The sequence below is a fragment of the Mauremys reevesii genome, linkage group 2 (genome assembly GCF_016161935.1).
Source record: "Mauremys reevesii isolate NIE-2019 linkage group 2, ASM1616193v1, whole genome shotgun sequence".
NCBI classification, from domain to species: Eukaryota; Metazoa; Chordata; order Testudines; family Geoemydidae; genus Mauremys; species Mauremys reevesii.
The window spans coordinates 285,404,193-285,418,342 of NC_052624.1; the positions used below are offsets into that span (position 1 = coordinate 285,404,193).

Genomic DNA, 14,150 nt, shown 5'->3' on the forward strand with positions numbered 1-14,150 from the left:
ACCCTTCCCCGCCCCCATTCCAATCCCTTCCCCAAAGTCTCCACCTCCTCCCTGCCCCTATTGGACCCCTTCCCCAAATCCCTGCCCCAGCCCTGCCACCTCGAGCGTGCCGCGTTCCCCCCCATCCCTCCCAGCTGTTTTGCGGCGCAAGCACTGGGAGCTAGGGGGGAAAAGCAGGCACGCAGCGTGCTCAGGGGACCAGCCCCGGAGCACCCCTGGAGTCTGCTCCTATGCTCCTGGCGGTAGCCATTGTTGTCAGCCGATTGGGAGGTTGTTGTCTCAAGGTTGGTGGGTCATTCCTGCCCCCATCTGTTTCCCTTCCAGGTGCTGCGTCTGCTCAATGTGATCTGGTCCGTGAAGCCGAGCTCTCGGTCCACCCCCACCTCCTTGGGCTTCCCTCATTTAGAGGAGCTGTGCCTGGCCACCACCTCTTATTCCTTTGTCAGTGACAGCGTCCTGCAGAAGATCCTGCAGGCCTCCACCAGGCTGCGGGTGCTGGACCTGCGTGGCTGCTTCCGCGTGACACCCAAGGGGCTGCAGGAGCTGCCGTGCCCTGGTGAGCCTCGGAGTCCCCATCTCTGGGGAGCAGGAGGGGGGTGTCTCGTGTGGAGGACGGGTGCATCTGGTGCAGCTAGGGACAGTCTGTCTGCCTCCTGGTGAGGCCCTGAGCCTAATGTGTAGACCAGAGGTGGGCAAACTACGGCCCGTGGGCCACATGCGGCTCGCGGGACCCTCCTGCCCGGCCCCTGAGCTCCTGGCCCAGGAGGCTAGTCCCCGGCCCCTCCCCTGCTGTTCCCCCTCCCCTGCGGCCTCAGCTCACTGCGCCACCGGCGCAATGCTCTGGGCGGCGAGGCTGCAGGTTCTTGCCGGGCAGTGCAGCTGCAGAGCCGCGGCCTGACCCGGTGCTCTGTGCTGCGTGGTGGCGTGGCTGGCACAGTGCCGCTCTGGGCAGCGCAGCTGTAGCGCCGCCAGCCACCGCTGCTCCAGGCAGCGCGGTAAGGGGGCAGGGAGCGGGGGCGTTGGATAGAGGGCAGGGGAGTTCAGGGTGGTGGGCGGGGGTGTGGATAGGGGTTGGGGCGGTCAGAGGGTGGGGAACAGAGGGGTTGAATGGGGGCAGGGGTCCCCGAGAGGCAGTCAGGAAGGAGGGGGGGTTGGATGGGGTGGCAGGCGGCAGTCAGGGGCAAGGAGTTCCACAGGTTGACTGTGCGTTGTGTGAAAAAATACTTCAGTTGGTTTTAAACCTGCTGCCTGTTAATTTCATTGGGTGAGCCCTGGTTCTTGCTACGTGAAGGGGTAAATAACACGTCCTTATTCCCCTGCTCCACACCTGTCATGGTTTTATAGACCTCTGTCGTCTCCCCCCTTCGTCGTGTCTTTGCCAAGCAGAACAGTCTCAGTCTCATTCCTCTCTCCTCGTCCGGCAGCCGGTCCATCCCCTTGAGCATGTCTGTTGTCCCTCTGTGACCCTTTTCCAGTCCTAATGTAGCTTTTTTGGGTTGGGGCCACCAGAGCCACACGCCATATTCCAGGTGTGGGTGAACCAGGATTTCTATAGAGGCCCGTTCCGAGGGTTCCTAACATTCTGTTCCCTTGTTTGGCTGCCGCTGCTCGTTGAGTGGATGTTTCCAGAGAACTCTCCACAGTGACTCCAAGATCTTTCCTGAGGGATAACAGCTGATTCAGACCCCACCATTTTGTACGTAGAGTTGGGATGATGTTTTCCAATGTGCATCACTTTGCATTTACCAACATTGAATTTCATCTGCCCCTGTGTTGCCCAGTCAGTCACCCAGCTTTGTGCGTCCCTTTGGGACTCGCGCAGTCTGCCTGGGACGTAGCTGCCTTGAGTAGCGTTGTGTCTCTCTGCATCCCAGACCTAGAGCAGCTGTACCTGGGCCTATACTGCAGCGATAACCACCTGCTCCTGCCCTCGGCGGGCAGCCATCTGCTCACCTGGAAGTGGCACCACAGCCTGCAGGAGCTCGATCTGGCAGGGCAGAGCTTCAGCGAGCACGACCTGGAGCGCGCCATGGCCGCCTTCGGGCAGGGCAGCAGCCGGGCAGCCCTGCGATCCCTCAACCTGACCGGGACCAAGGTCACCGTGAGCACTGTCAGGTGAGCGCCGGCGGAGGGGCTGCGGGCAGCCAGCGGGGAGCCCTGTGCACTTCACCAGCCATGGCTGCGTTCCCCTCGGGGCCTGGGCTGCAAAGCCCCCTCTCGCCCGGAGAGCTGCTGTGTGTAACGGACTCTCTGCGTGGCTGGCTCGCAGCTCGGCTGCTGCAGCCTCCGCTCCCCCGTCAGACGCCACCCCGAAAACCAGCCTCTCCTGCTACGCAGGCCCCTGCACCCCGCTCTCCTTCCGCACTGCAGCCCTGTCCTGCTGCGCTGCCTGTTCCTGGCTGGGCCCTTCCGCTCGGCTCCCACACGGCCTCCCGCCTTCTCTGGTGCCACCACTGGCATGTGGGCTGGCCCCTTGCCTCCTCCAGCCTCCGCGCTGGGTCTGCCGCCCCACGTGCTAAATCTGGGGAGAAGCCCCATGTAGCCGAGGGATGCAATTCAAGGCATTTCTGCTTCTCCCACAGTGCCCTGATCATCAGCTGTCCTGCCCTGAGCTACCTCAGCCTGTCTTCCTGCCGCTACCTGCCCCGGGGCATGAAGAAGGTGTACCGGGGCCAGGATGACATCCGCCAGTGCTTGAGCAAGCTGCTGGCCAGCGCCGACGAGCCGGCAGCTGCACCGGATACGTCGTCATGACGCCAGCACCTCCCCTCTCGATTGGCAGCCTGAGGCCCACGCACAGGCTGAGTGCCAGGGGCTGGTGTTTCGCTGGGACGTACCCAGCACTCCTGGCAGTGTGGGTGGGGCCTGGGACCTGGGCTCCCGCCTGGTGCTGTAGCAGCAGGCAGCCTGTTCCCCTGGGAGGAGCAGCCGTGCCTGGTTCCCCGCTCCCCTTTTTGTATGACGTTCCTCCTGGATATTTCAGTGTTTTACTGTCCGGCGCAGCGCCCGGTGCTACAGAATAAAGGGCTGTTCCTGCAGGGAATTCGTGGGTCTGTCCCCAGGGCCTGGCGCACACGCTGCAGGGAGGGACTTGCCCGCTGCTGCAGCCTGGCAGGGAGTCAGAGCCCTGGGGAGGAGGAGTGGGGAGCTGCAGCCCACCGAGCCCAGCAGATTCCGGCAGCCACACGGCTTCGGTAACCCAGCTTCTCCGGGGAAAGGGTGTTTCTCCACCAGGGGCTTCGGGAGGCTTGGAGGACCCCAGGACCCACACAACGCCTCTCCTGAGCTGAATTCCTAGGCTGGGTTTCTGGGGTGAATGGCTACCACCGGCTCACAGCGGGAGGGAGCCCTGTCTGTGCCCCCCCAGGGAAATTCCCCAGCCCCGCTCCTTTATACAGGCTAGCAATTTACATACCCACCTTGTTATACCCGAGTGCCAAGTCCCCGTCTTCTGGACACCCCCAGTGCACCCTGATCCGCTGCGCCCCAGTTCACAGCTCTCACCCCCCTTCATCACTCTCCTTAGCACCAGGCACTTAGGTTTCTAGTGAAACCAAACTGAAGTTTCTTTAACAGAGCTTCAGCTGAGACTCAGATCAAAGCACGTGGAAGGGTTTGGAAACGTACGGTTCCGGGCAAGGGACAAACAAGAGACGCACTCAAAAGTCGACCCTGGTTAGCAAGTTCCTGTCCTGTCTAATAGGGGATTTCTCAGCCCCGGGCCAGTCCTGGCAGCTGGGCCCACTGGTCATGAGACACCTTCCGCCTTCCCCAACAACAGAACCACTTCTGCTTACAGAGTCACCGGCTAGTGGCTCCCCTTCCAGGCGCTCGCCCGGCTGAGGTTCTCCGGCCGGGCCAGCCAGCGTCCCCACGGCTGTCCCTCGTGCTCAGCGTGGCCTGCGCTAGCTCACCCCGGCCTGCTCGGCTGACAGGGTTGAAAGCCGGGCCCCTGCACATCGCATCCCTCGCAGGTCCTTTCCCGGCCAGCCCTCTTGCAGTGACCCTGGCGGTCAGCCCGGGCGGACCCCACTTGCCCCCGACAATGGCCGGATACGGGGGGGGGGGGTTGGCCAGGGGTCCGGTTTTCGACCCGAACATCTGGTGGAGAAGGGAAGCTGGCAGCACAGCCGAGGGGATGCTACAGTCCAGTTACCTGCAGTAACCGGCCTCCGCCACCGGGGGCGGGAAGAGCAGCTGCTGCTGGGCCCTGGTGCCGCGGGTCTGTGTGGCGGCTGCTGCCCTCCCCACCCCCGGCCTGACCGCACCGGCTGTGCCCGCACCGGGCTCCAGAGTACCTGCCTGCCCCACCCCCCCGCTGTGCCTCGATTTCCCTGCCCCTCGCTCCAGGGACTGACCCCCCCTGCTGTGCCTTGATTTCCCTCCCCGGCCCCTCGCTCCAGGGACCGACCCCCCCGGCTGTGCCTCAATTTCCCTCCCCGGCCCCTCACTCCAGGGACCGACCCCCCTGCCGTGCCTCGATTTCCCTCCCCAGCCCTCGCTCCAGGGACTGACCCCCCCACACTGTGCCTCGATTTCCCTCCCCGGCCCCTCGCTCCAGGGACTGACCCCCCCCGCCGTGCCTCAATTTCCCTCCCTGCCCCTCGCTCCAGGGACCGACCCCCCCGCCTTGCCTCGATTTCCCTCCCCGGCCCCTCGCTCCAGGGACCAACCCCCCTGCCGTGCCTCGATTTCCCTCCCGGCCCCTCGCTCCCCCGCCGTGCCTCGATTTCCCTCCCCGGCCCTCGCTCCAGGGACTGACCCCCCTGCCGTGCCTCGATTTCCCTCCCCAGCCCCTCGCTCCAGGGACTGACCCCCCTGCCGTGCCTCGATTTCCCTCCCTGGCCCCTCGCTCCAGGAACTGACACCCTTCCCGCTGTGCCCCAATTCCGCTCCCCGACCCCTCACTCCAGGGACTGACCCCCTCCGTCACTGTGCCTTGATTTCCCTGGCCCCTCGCTCCGGGGACCGACACCCCCCCCGGCCGAGCCCCAATTGGTCAGGCTGCTCATCACCTCCTCTCAGCCCAGCTCTGCAGGTGGCAGGTGAGTGCAGGGGGAGGGGGGCAGGGGAGCAGGGGCGGGGCCTCGGGGAAGGCGGGGCCTCGGGGAGGGCGGGGCAGGTGTTCAGTTTTCAGGGATTAGAACGTTAGGGGTTGTACACGTGCCTGGGGACTCCTGGGTCTGGCTCCCCCTCCCCCCCCCCTGTACACTGCCCAGGTATGTGGAGCCAGCGGTGGTGCTGGGGTGTGAAAGCCCCACATCTCGCCTCTGGGCTGGTATCTCTGCTCCCCCAGTGGCTAGGCAGGGTGCAGCTTCCAGCCAGGGGCCTCCCCTTCTCAGCGGGGCCGGCTCCCGGACTGGACCTGGCCGAGCAAGTCCCCTAGTGGGCATCGGGGGATGCCCCTGCCCCCCGGGCCCAGCTCCACTTCCCTGATCTCCCCTGCACTGGGGGGCTTCTCGGGACTCTGCTTCACCCTCTCCTGCCACCTGGGTCCTGGGCCCTCCGAGCAGACTGGGCTGCCCGGAACGGCTGCTCTGCAGGGCTGAGAGGAGACCAGGGGGCGGCACTCAGGAGGGGAGTCCAGCATCAGACACACACTGCTTGGACGAGAGGATTGTGATCTCCCAGGGCAGGGCCCTCCCCTGTATTTCTCTGCAAGGCCCAGCCACAGCCACAGGCCATAGGAGAGTGGGAGACAGGCCAGGGGGAGGGCTTGTCTGTGACACCCGCTCAGCTCGGCCCCGGGGCCGGGAGAAGAAGCATCGTCCCAGCTCGCCCAAGAACGGACCCCGTCACGTGGCCTGATGCAGGCCTGGCAGGTGCTCAGCTCCAGTGGGCCTACGCAGAGCAGGCCAAGAGCAGGGGCCACCGGCCTCCCTTCCTGCCTCGCCAGCGGCCTGGGGACGCCCAGGCCCTTCAAGTCACTAGGGGATGGGCTAGGTGAACCTTCCCTTCCCGCCACAGGGGCACAGGTCTCCTCGGCTCCCGGGGTTACCCCCGGGGTTACCCCCGGGGGATTCTGCACCAAGAACATGACAAATTCTGCACACAATATTTTAAAATTCTGCATATTTTATTTTTCAAAATAACACATCGTCATCACACCAGTGAGATTATTTGGGTAATTTATTTCAAAATACCTGTCAGCAAGTGTGTCTGTAACACAGCAGACAACAAAAAGAGATTCAGAGATTCCTTTCTAGGCGTATGAATACAGACCTCGGAGTAATCATTCCTTTAACCTACATCACAGAACCGAATTTCCCGCACCCCCCAGGAGCCGTGCAAAGATGGGGGAGTCGGGGGTAACTGAGGAGCTGAGGAGGGGGAAGGCGCCTCGGAGTGAACCTGGAGGGATTGTTGGGGAGCTTCCCCCATGCAGAGCCTGGCCAGTCCCAAGCCTCTCCCATTCAGACAGGTACATCTGCCTCTGTCCCCATGTGGCCCTGCAGCCCCCTCCCACACAGCCACTGGCTCAGTGCTGTCACCCCACTAGCTTCTGTGACCCCCCAGCAGCCCCGTGTGCATGATTCTCTGCCCCCCCGGTGCCCCCTAACCTGGCTCCCTGGGCAGGGGGCTGTGATGACTCCAACGCGGTCAGCTGTTACTGTCTGTTCTGGCGCCACAGCAGCCTCTGGTGGAAGAAGGGCAGAACTGCAGCACTTCTCAGGCATTTTCTGCACAGAAAAGCAAATTCTGCACTGGACATGAATTCTGCACATGCGCAGTGGTGCAGTTCCCCCAGGAGTAAGGGGTGCTCAGCAGCTGCTGTTTGGCCTGGCCACACTGGGCGCCCGCTGAGTGGGGGTGGGTCCTAGTGGGTGCCTGGGACCTTCCCGCTGAAATGTTGGCAGCCGAGAGCTTAGCCAGGAGGTCCTGGCTTTTAAAGGCCAGGCTCCCTAGGAGCCGGAGGGGGAAGCACGGGGGGCCAGCTGGAGCCAGGCTGCTCCCCAGTCCCACAGGCCAATGCGCAGGCTGCCCAATGTCTGGGTACTAGTCCCTCCCAAGCCCCCTGCACTCCCAGCCCTCCTCTAGAGCCTGGTGCATGGGGCTGGGGGGACGGCCTGCTTTGGCACCGCCCTTCTCTGAGTGCCGTTGCCCTGGAAACAGTGTCCTGGGTTCTCTAGAACTCTGCCCGCCTGTTCTAGAGCCCACAGGGGCCGGTTGCCATGGCGCAGCAGTGCACTCTGTGCCCCCCGCCCCCTGCAAGGGCCCTGCTGTTGAGCCTCCCTTGCCGCAGACAAGGCCCTCGAACCAGGCTTCTCTGACCCGCTGTTCCCCAGCCGGGACTCCCCAGCTCCTGCGGGTAGGGGGACTTGGCAAGTGCTGGGACCGGGGGGCTCTGTGCGGTGGGGCCCTGGGTACAGAGCTGGGGCTGGGATGTTCTCAGCTCGTACCGGCTCAGGAGGGTTGGGGCAGCTCAGTTATTAGATGGGAGACTTCTCCGTGCTGCCCCCCCCGCCCGGCTCCCAGGTGGTGCTAGGGGTGCTGTGCTGCAGGGAGCTCGATAGGGGGCGCTCGCCTCTGTGAGTCAGCGCTGACCTCAGTGTCCCAGCCTGGCCCTGGGGTGCTGGGGTGCTGTCAGCTACGCTAGGGGTACTCGCTGCGGGATGCTCTTTTGGCTGAGAGGAGTCCGAGGCCCTAACTGCTTGTGGGCCTTTGAGATCCCTGTGGATCTGTAACGCCCCAGTGCCCTGGCCAAAGCCCAGCTCGGGGGATTCCATTCTGCCTCAGTTCCCCCTGTATTTTCAGGTAGATCGGGGTGTGACGGTGCTGCCCGGGGGAGCCAGCTGAGGTCACTCAATCAGGGTGAACTGCAAACAGAACGGGGCAGACAAACCCCAAACGCTGGTGTATAGTCTAATACTTAGATTTACCAACCAGCACAAAACAGCTTCTGTAGCACCTCACTGGTCACTCAGAAGTTCAAACCCTGCAGTTCCCTTAAAGTGCCCAGCCTCAGGCCTCTGTCCAGACACACGTCAGATATGATGATGATTCCTGAAAATCTCTCATCATAGAAAAGAAAAGGGTCTTCCAATCCCAAAGGATCAGCCACATACCCAGGTTCAATTATAACTTAGATCTTACCCAAAATACACGCTACAGCCAATTCTTATTAACTAAACTAAAATTTATTTAAAAAGAAAAGAGACAGAGAGAGTGTTGGTTAAAAGATCAATCTACAGACAGACTTGAATTCAATGCTTGACGTTCAGATACACAGCAGAGATGAGCTTGTAGTTGCCAAAAGTCCTTTTTTAACTAGTCCAGAGGTTATAGTCCAATGTCCATATTCAGGGTGACTCCAGTCAGTGACTGGGGATCTCAATCTTTGTGGTTTAAGGTTTCCCCCTCTTGAGATGAAGCAGGATCGTGTCCCAGGGTTTTTATACATTTCCAGCAGCCTTTTGGCCTGAGAAAACAATAGGCTCAAATCCTTCTCCCAAACATCCTGGCAATTAGCACAGGGTAATTTATCCATTAACAGTTAAGATACAGGTGACCACAACCTTCAAAGAGACACAGAGACAATAATACTATTGCACTCAAATATCATCATAAATGTTAATATTTCTTTTTTGATCTTTGAATCAAAGCTCTAGCAATAGACAAGCCTTGTTTGCTGCCATCCCAAGCCCTGAGCGAACACCCCCCTTTCTACCTCTAGCAATGCCGGCTGCATTCCAAAGCTCTGGTCATTTACAGATCTTCCTAACCAGTCTCTAAAGTTCAGCCATGGGTCAGGTCAGTCTGGGAGGTAATTAACTCTTTCTGGCCCTGTCACCTTCCAAGGAAATATTACATTACACTCATAACATCACACGGGGCTTATCCTGCCCCCACTGTTGTGTGGTGTTGCAGCGGCTGTTAAACAGCTGCTGCATCCCACCCCAGAGGTGGCTGCATATCAATGGTTAGGGAAGTGGTGGCTGTGCACAGTCTGTGGAGCCCTTTGGGATACTCCCGGATGGCAACCTGGGCTATTAACTTGGGACTTGGCTTCTTGGGTCTATTCCCAGCTCTGCCACCGACTCGCTGGGTGACCTTGGTCGAGACACGTTCCAGCTCTGTGCCTTAGTTTCCCCACTGCTGACATGCGCCTGATGAATCCCAGGGTTCACTGTATGTAGGGCAGGGTGCGTTTCCCTGCTGACTGACCGGCTCCTCGCCCTTCCCTCGGCAGCCCTCGTCGGTGTGGGCGGACGCCCCCCTCCCAGGAGCAGCCATGCTGCGAGGCGCTTTCGTGCTCTGGAACCTCCGCTTCTTCAACGTGGAGAGGAGCCTGGCACGCAGGCTGCAGCAGGACACGCATTACCCCTTCCACATGCAGCAGCCCAATGGTGAGGAGCATGCCCCGGCATCAGGCCCAGCAAGCTGGGCCCTGGGGTGTCCAGGGTACATGGTCCCACATCACCCAAAGCTCCTGGAGGTGTTTGAGATGCCCACAGGAGGATGTGTCTGATGCAGCATCACTGGGTTGGAGTGTTGTGAAGAGGGGCCCTGAAACCACCTTCTGCACTCCAGAACCTGCTCTGGAACCCACTAATGTTCTGCACACCCCACTCCAGAACCTACAAGTGTTCAACCTGCCCCACTCCAGAATCCACAAGCCTCCTGCCTTCCCTGCTCCAGAACCCACTCCAACACTAGCAAGCGTTGGCCTCCCAGCTCCACAACCAGTCAGCCTCCCCTGCTCCAGACTCTGCTCTGGAGCTTGCAAACACTTTTCTTTCCCCTCTCCGAAACAGCAATTGTCTGTCCTCCCCGTTCCAGAGCCCACTCTAGAACTCACAGCCATGCTGGCTCCTGCACTCCAGAACCCGCTTCTGTCTGTTCTCCTCCAAAAACTGCTGCAGACCCCACAGAGGTTCTGCCTTCCCCACTCCAGAACCCACAACTGTCCTGTCTTCCTGCTCCAGAGCCAGCAAGAGTTCTGCAATACACACCGCAGAGCCCATTCTGGAACCGGCACATGGCTGCCTTCCCTGCTCCAGAATGTGACCTGGAACCCAGAAATGCGCTGCCTTCCCTGCTCCAGAGCATGCAACTGTTCCGCTTCCTTGCTCCGGCACCCGCTGGCATTCGGCCTGCCCCAGGGACCTCCCTGCCCGTGGCCCCTTACACCGACCGGCACTCGCCGAAGGGCAGAGCCTGCCACGGGCGCCCGGTGTATGCTCGGCCCTGTGGGTCAGGGGACAGAGGGGGCCAGTCTTAGAATTGAAGGTCCCAGGTTGAGCCTGTCGGGGGCAGCCCCAGGTCCCCCCCCTCCATGTGGTGAGTGTGCCCTGGGCCTTGCTGGCTGGCCCGGGGGAGGGTGGGTCCTGGCCCGGCCCGGCCCCATGCTGAGCTCTGTCTATCGCCCCCAGTGTTCGTCATGGAGTATTACAAGGACACGCTGTGGAAGGGGGCCCTGATCTTCCTGACCTGTGTCCTGGGTGGGGTCTTCTACATCAAGAGTGAGAAGGTAGGAGAGCCCGTGGCTGGTCCCAGGCCGTGCCCCAGAGCCCCCCGGCTGGGCCCCTCACACGGCCTGCCTGGCCCCCGGGGCTGGTACTGGGCCAGGCAAAGGGGGTTGTTCCCATTCCCCCCATTGGGCGGGTTCTAGATAACTGGGGATCCCTCCCCCTGAGTCCTCCAGCTACTTCCCCAGCCGGGGAGCCAGGACCAGCAGATGCCTCTGGCTCCAGCCCCCCGCCCGGCTCTGGGTCTTGGCTCCCGGGTCCGTCCCTGCAGGTCTCCCAGGATTACTCCGGCTTCTTCGTCTACGGGACCCTGGTCGGCTTCTGGCTCCTCCTCAGCTCCATGCACAAGCGGCACCTGGTCGTCAACCACCTCCAGGGCTGCTACCAGATCTACATCAAGAGGCGGCTGTGGGAGGAGGGGCCCCTGCACCAGATCTTCGTCCGGCTGACGGCCCAGACGGACGGTACGGCCCCTGCCCGGGGAGAGAGCCCCCCCCTCGCCCCCACGGGACTCTCGCCCCTCACCGGCTCCTCTGGCCTGTCCTGCAGCCTACGGGAAACGCTTCTACAGCCTCATCATCAACGGCCACGGGCTGGAGGGGCTGGCCCTGGCCAGCCTGTCGGACAAGTACGAGGTGAGCACCCTGGCCAGCCCCTGCATCCCCCAGCTCTGCCAGTGCCCCTCACTCCCGACCCGCAGCCCCCTGCTAGCCCAGCCCTGGGTCCCCCCACCCCCAGCTCTGCCGGTGCCCCTCACTCCCGACCCGCAGCCCCCTGCTAGCCCAGCCCTGGGTCCCCTAGCTCTGCCGGTGCCCCTCACTCCCGACCCGCAGCCCCTGCTACCCCAGCCCTGGGCTCCCCCACCCCCAGCTCTGCCGGTGCCCCTCACTCCCGACCCGCAGCCCCCTGATGGCCCAGCCCGGGGGTCCCACCCCCAGCTCTGCCGGTGCCCCTCACTCCCGACCTGCAGCCCCTGCTAGCCCAGCCCTGCCCCCCACAGCTCTGCCGGTGCCCCTCACTCCCGACCCGCAGCCCCTGCTACCCCAGCCGTGGGCTCCCCCACCCCCAGCTCTGCCGGTGCCCCTCACTCCCGACCCGCAGCCCCTGCTAGCCCAGCCCTGGGTCCCCCCAGCTCTGCCGGTGCCCCTCACTCCCGACCCACAGCCCCCTGCTAGCCCAGCCCCTTTGCTGTGAGTTTGCACAGGTTGTCGGCAGGCCGGGAGGCTGCTTTGGAGCATGGGGCTCTCTCAGGACTAGTGTGTCTGAGTCTGTGTGTGGGTGCTTGGGGGAGCTCATGTTCCCAGGGCCCATGGCAAGGCCAGGCCGCGAAGGGGCCATGGAGGCTGAGTGGCTCCTTGCAGGGTAGGGGGAGATACCCTGGGGCAGGTGCTTGGTGGGGATCCGCCCATCTCTGTCCAGATCCCCTTGCCTGGCCTCATGTCCTGCCCCACAGGCACCCCCCCCCGCTGCCCCTGGGCGCCTGTCCCGGCCTCATGCCCCCACTCTGCCTGTTGCCCCCCAGCACATGGAGTTCCTGGGCAGGCGGATCGCGCGCAAGCTGAAACTCAACTACTTCGACTACCTGGATGTGTCCACGCGCCACGTGATCCGCCACCGGCCCCCGCTGGAGCGGGACGAGGAGCTGCAGGTGTGAGGGGGGCAGGGCCCCAGTAAAGCTCGGCCTCCCTCTCCGCTCGCAGCTGTTTGCACTGGGGGGGCCCTGCTGGTTCCACCCGCTCTGGGCCCATCGGGGGGGGGGGGCCCTGCAGCGTATCCGCTGGGGCTTTGCCCCGTCCCTAGTCCTGGTGCCCACCGAGTGTCACCCCTCCCAGCCCCACAGCCCCTCCGCGACTGGCCTGGGCTCCTCGGTCCCTCCTCGGGGCGCGGGCGGGCGCCTCCCACGTCGGTCCCTGGGCGACCAGCCCTGCGGCTGTGCCAACCGCCCAATCAAAGCGCCCCCGGGCCTGCCAGGGGCCGACCCCCCGTCATGTCCAGCCCCCCCCCCCGGCGTCTCAAACCTGCCCCTCCCGCACAGAGCGAGCCCCCCAGGCTGCCCCAGTGCCCCGGGATCCCCCTGGCTGGGCCTGTTCAGAGCATCCCCCCGAGGGCTGGCCAGGAGGGGCTGGGGCTGGCTAGCCTGCGGGCGCGTTTGCCCAGGGAGGCTGGGGACGGGCAGTGGCAGCGGGACCATCCCTGTCCGGTGCTGGGGACCTGAGAACAGGCAGCTTGGCCAGGGAGGCCGGGAGAGTCCTGTGCCCGGGGCCGGCCAGAGGGGCCCAGCTGGTCGCGCCGCACGGGGCCACAGGTGCCTGCTCGGGTGCCTGGTCCAAACCGCTGGGCGGGTCCCTCGGCCAGGCAGACTCGGCGCTCGGGTCCGGGCCCGGTGGAGGCCAACAGGCCGGCGAGCTCCCCAGCAGGGGCCGACGGGGCAGCATGCAGGGCGGAGAGAGCTGCTCTCGGGGTGTCCTGGTGCTGCTGGGTGGGTGCCCAGCCATGCGGGGGCAGGGCGGAGAGCTGCTCTCGGGTGTCCTGGTGCTGCTGGGGGGGGGTGCCCAGCCATGCGGGGGGGGGGCAGGGCGGAGAGAGCTGCTCTCGGGGTGTCCTGGTGCTGCTGGGGGGGGGTGCCCAGCCATGCGGGGGGGGCACCTGGGGCCGAGGTGTGGCTGGGCACAGCGACCTGGGCCTGGCCTGGCTGCGTCTCTCTGCTCCGGCCTGTTGGAAACTGGCTGGCACGGCCCCCCTAGACAGAGCAAGTCCTGGCCCCCGGGTGGGCTAATGGGGGCCCAGTCCCTGCCTCGCCGGCTGGCCCTGCTCCTAGCCACGGGGCTGTCGTGCCGGGTTCCCCCGCTAGATGGGGCACGTCGCACTCCAAACGGTTCGGTGGCTCCGAGCCCTGGGCTGGGGGGGTGGAGGGGGCAGTTTGCAAAGCCCCAGGACATCCCCCCCCCCCGGCCCGGTCCTGGCTGAACTGGGCTCTGCGACGGGGTGAGGAGGACGTGTGGGTCGGGGTAAGAGGCAACCAGGGGGATTCCGTGACACTGGGCAGGTCCCGTCCCTGTCTGTGCCTCGGTTTCCCCATTGGACGTGGGGCCAGGGAGCCTGAGAGCGCTGAGGTGTGGGAAGGGGGCCAGTGGTGGGTGGGCACCCAGCCCCAGAGAGCAGCGCACGTCGCCGCAGGGCAGCCCGGGGAGTCGGGCACCAGCCCAGCGCCTGCTCGGAGGTGCCCCGTGCTGGCAAGCGAAGGGCGCTGGGGCTCATGGGTTCACACAGCCAGGTGCTGCCCTGCCCAGCCCGTGTGACTCACAGCCAGCCCGGGGCACGGCTGAGCCCAGCCGGTCTCCTCCTGGCAAAGGGCTCTGCCCTCTGCTGGGCAGCTGCCCCGAGGCCGGGTCCTCCTGGGCTCTTCCATGCTGGAGTGAGACGCGCACCGGCCTGGCCCTGCCTTAGCACATCCGCTGCACGCGCGTGTGCCACAGACATTCCACTGCCGCGCGTGTGCCACAGACAGTGCCCTGCACGCGCGTGTGCCACAGACATTCCACTGCCGCGCGTGTGCCACAGACAGTGCCCTGCACGCGCGTGTGCCACAGACATTCCACTGCCGCGCGTGTGCCACAGACAGTGCCCTGCACGCGCGTGTGCCACAGACATTCTGCTGCTGCGCGTATGCCACAGACAGTG

The 14,150-nt window shown here is 63.9% G+C and overlaps 2 protein-coding genes across 8 annotated transcripts in view; both read left to right on the forward strand.

The window, feature by feature from the left end:
- The window catches only part of FBXL6 (F-box and leucine rich repeat protein 6), a 14,192-nt gene extending 10,545 nt beyond the window's left edge, over positions 1 to 3,647 (forward strand). For all 7 annotated transcript variants that reach the window (XM_039524167.1, XM_039524168.1, XM_039524164.1 and 4 more), the window contains 3 exons: positions 325 to 556; positions 1,875 to 2,115; positions 2,583 to 3,647. In XM_039524167.1, coding sequence (XP_039380101.1) covers positions 325 to 556; positions 1,875 to 2,115; positions 2,583 to 2,754 — 645 coding nt within the window. In that variant the 3' untranslated portion in view covers positions 2,755 to 3,647. The remainder of the gene's footprint in view (positions 1 to 324; positions 557 to 1,874; positions 2,116 to 2,582) is intronic.
- Positions 3,648 to 7,172: 3,525 nt separating this feature from the next.
- On the forward strand, positions 7,173 to 12,152 carry TMEM249 (transmembrane protein 249). Its single transcript, XM_039526810.1, has 6 exons — positions 7,173 to 7,309; positions 9,191 to 9,347; positions 10,374 to 10,471; positions 10,741 to 10,933; positions 11,019 to 11,104; positions 11,992 to 12,152. Exons 2-6 carry the CDS (start codon positions 9,233 to 9,235, stop codon positions 12,121 to 12,123), a joined length of 624 nt encoding a protein of 207 aa, XP_039382744.1. The 5' UTR covers positions 7,173 to 7,309; positions 9,191 to 9,232; the 3' UTR covers positions 12,124 to 12,152.
- Positions 12,153 to 14,150: the final 1,998 nt, after the last annotated feature.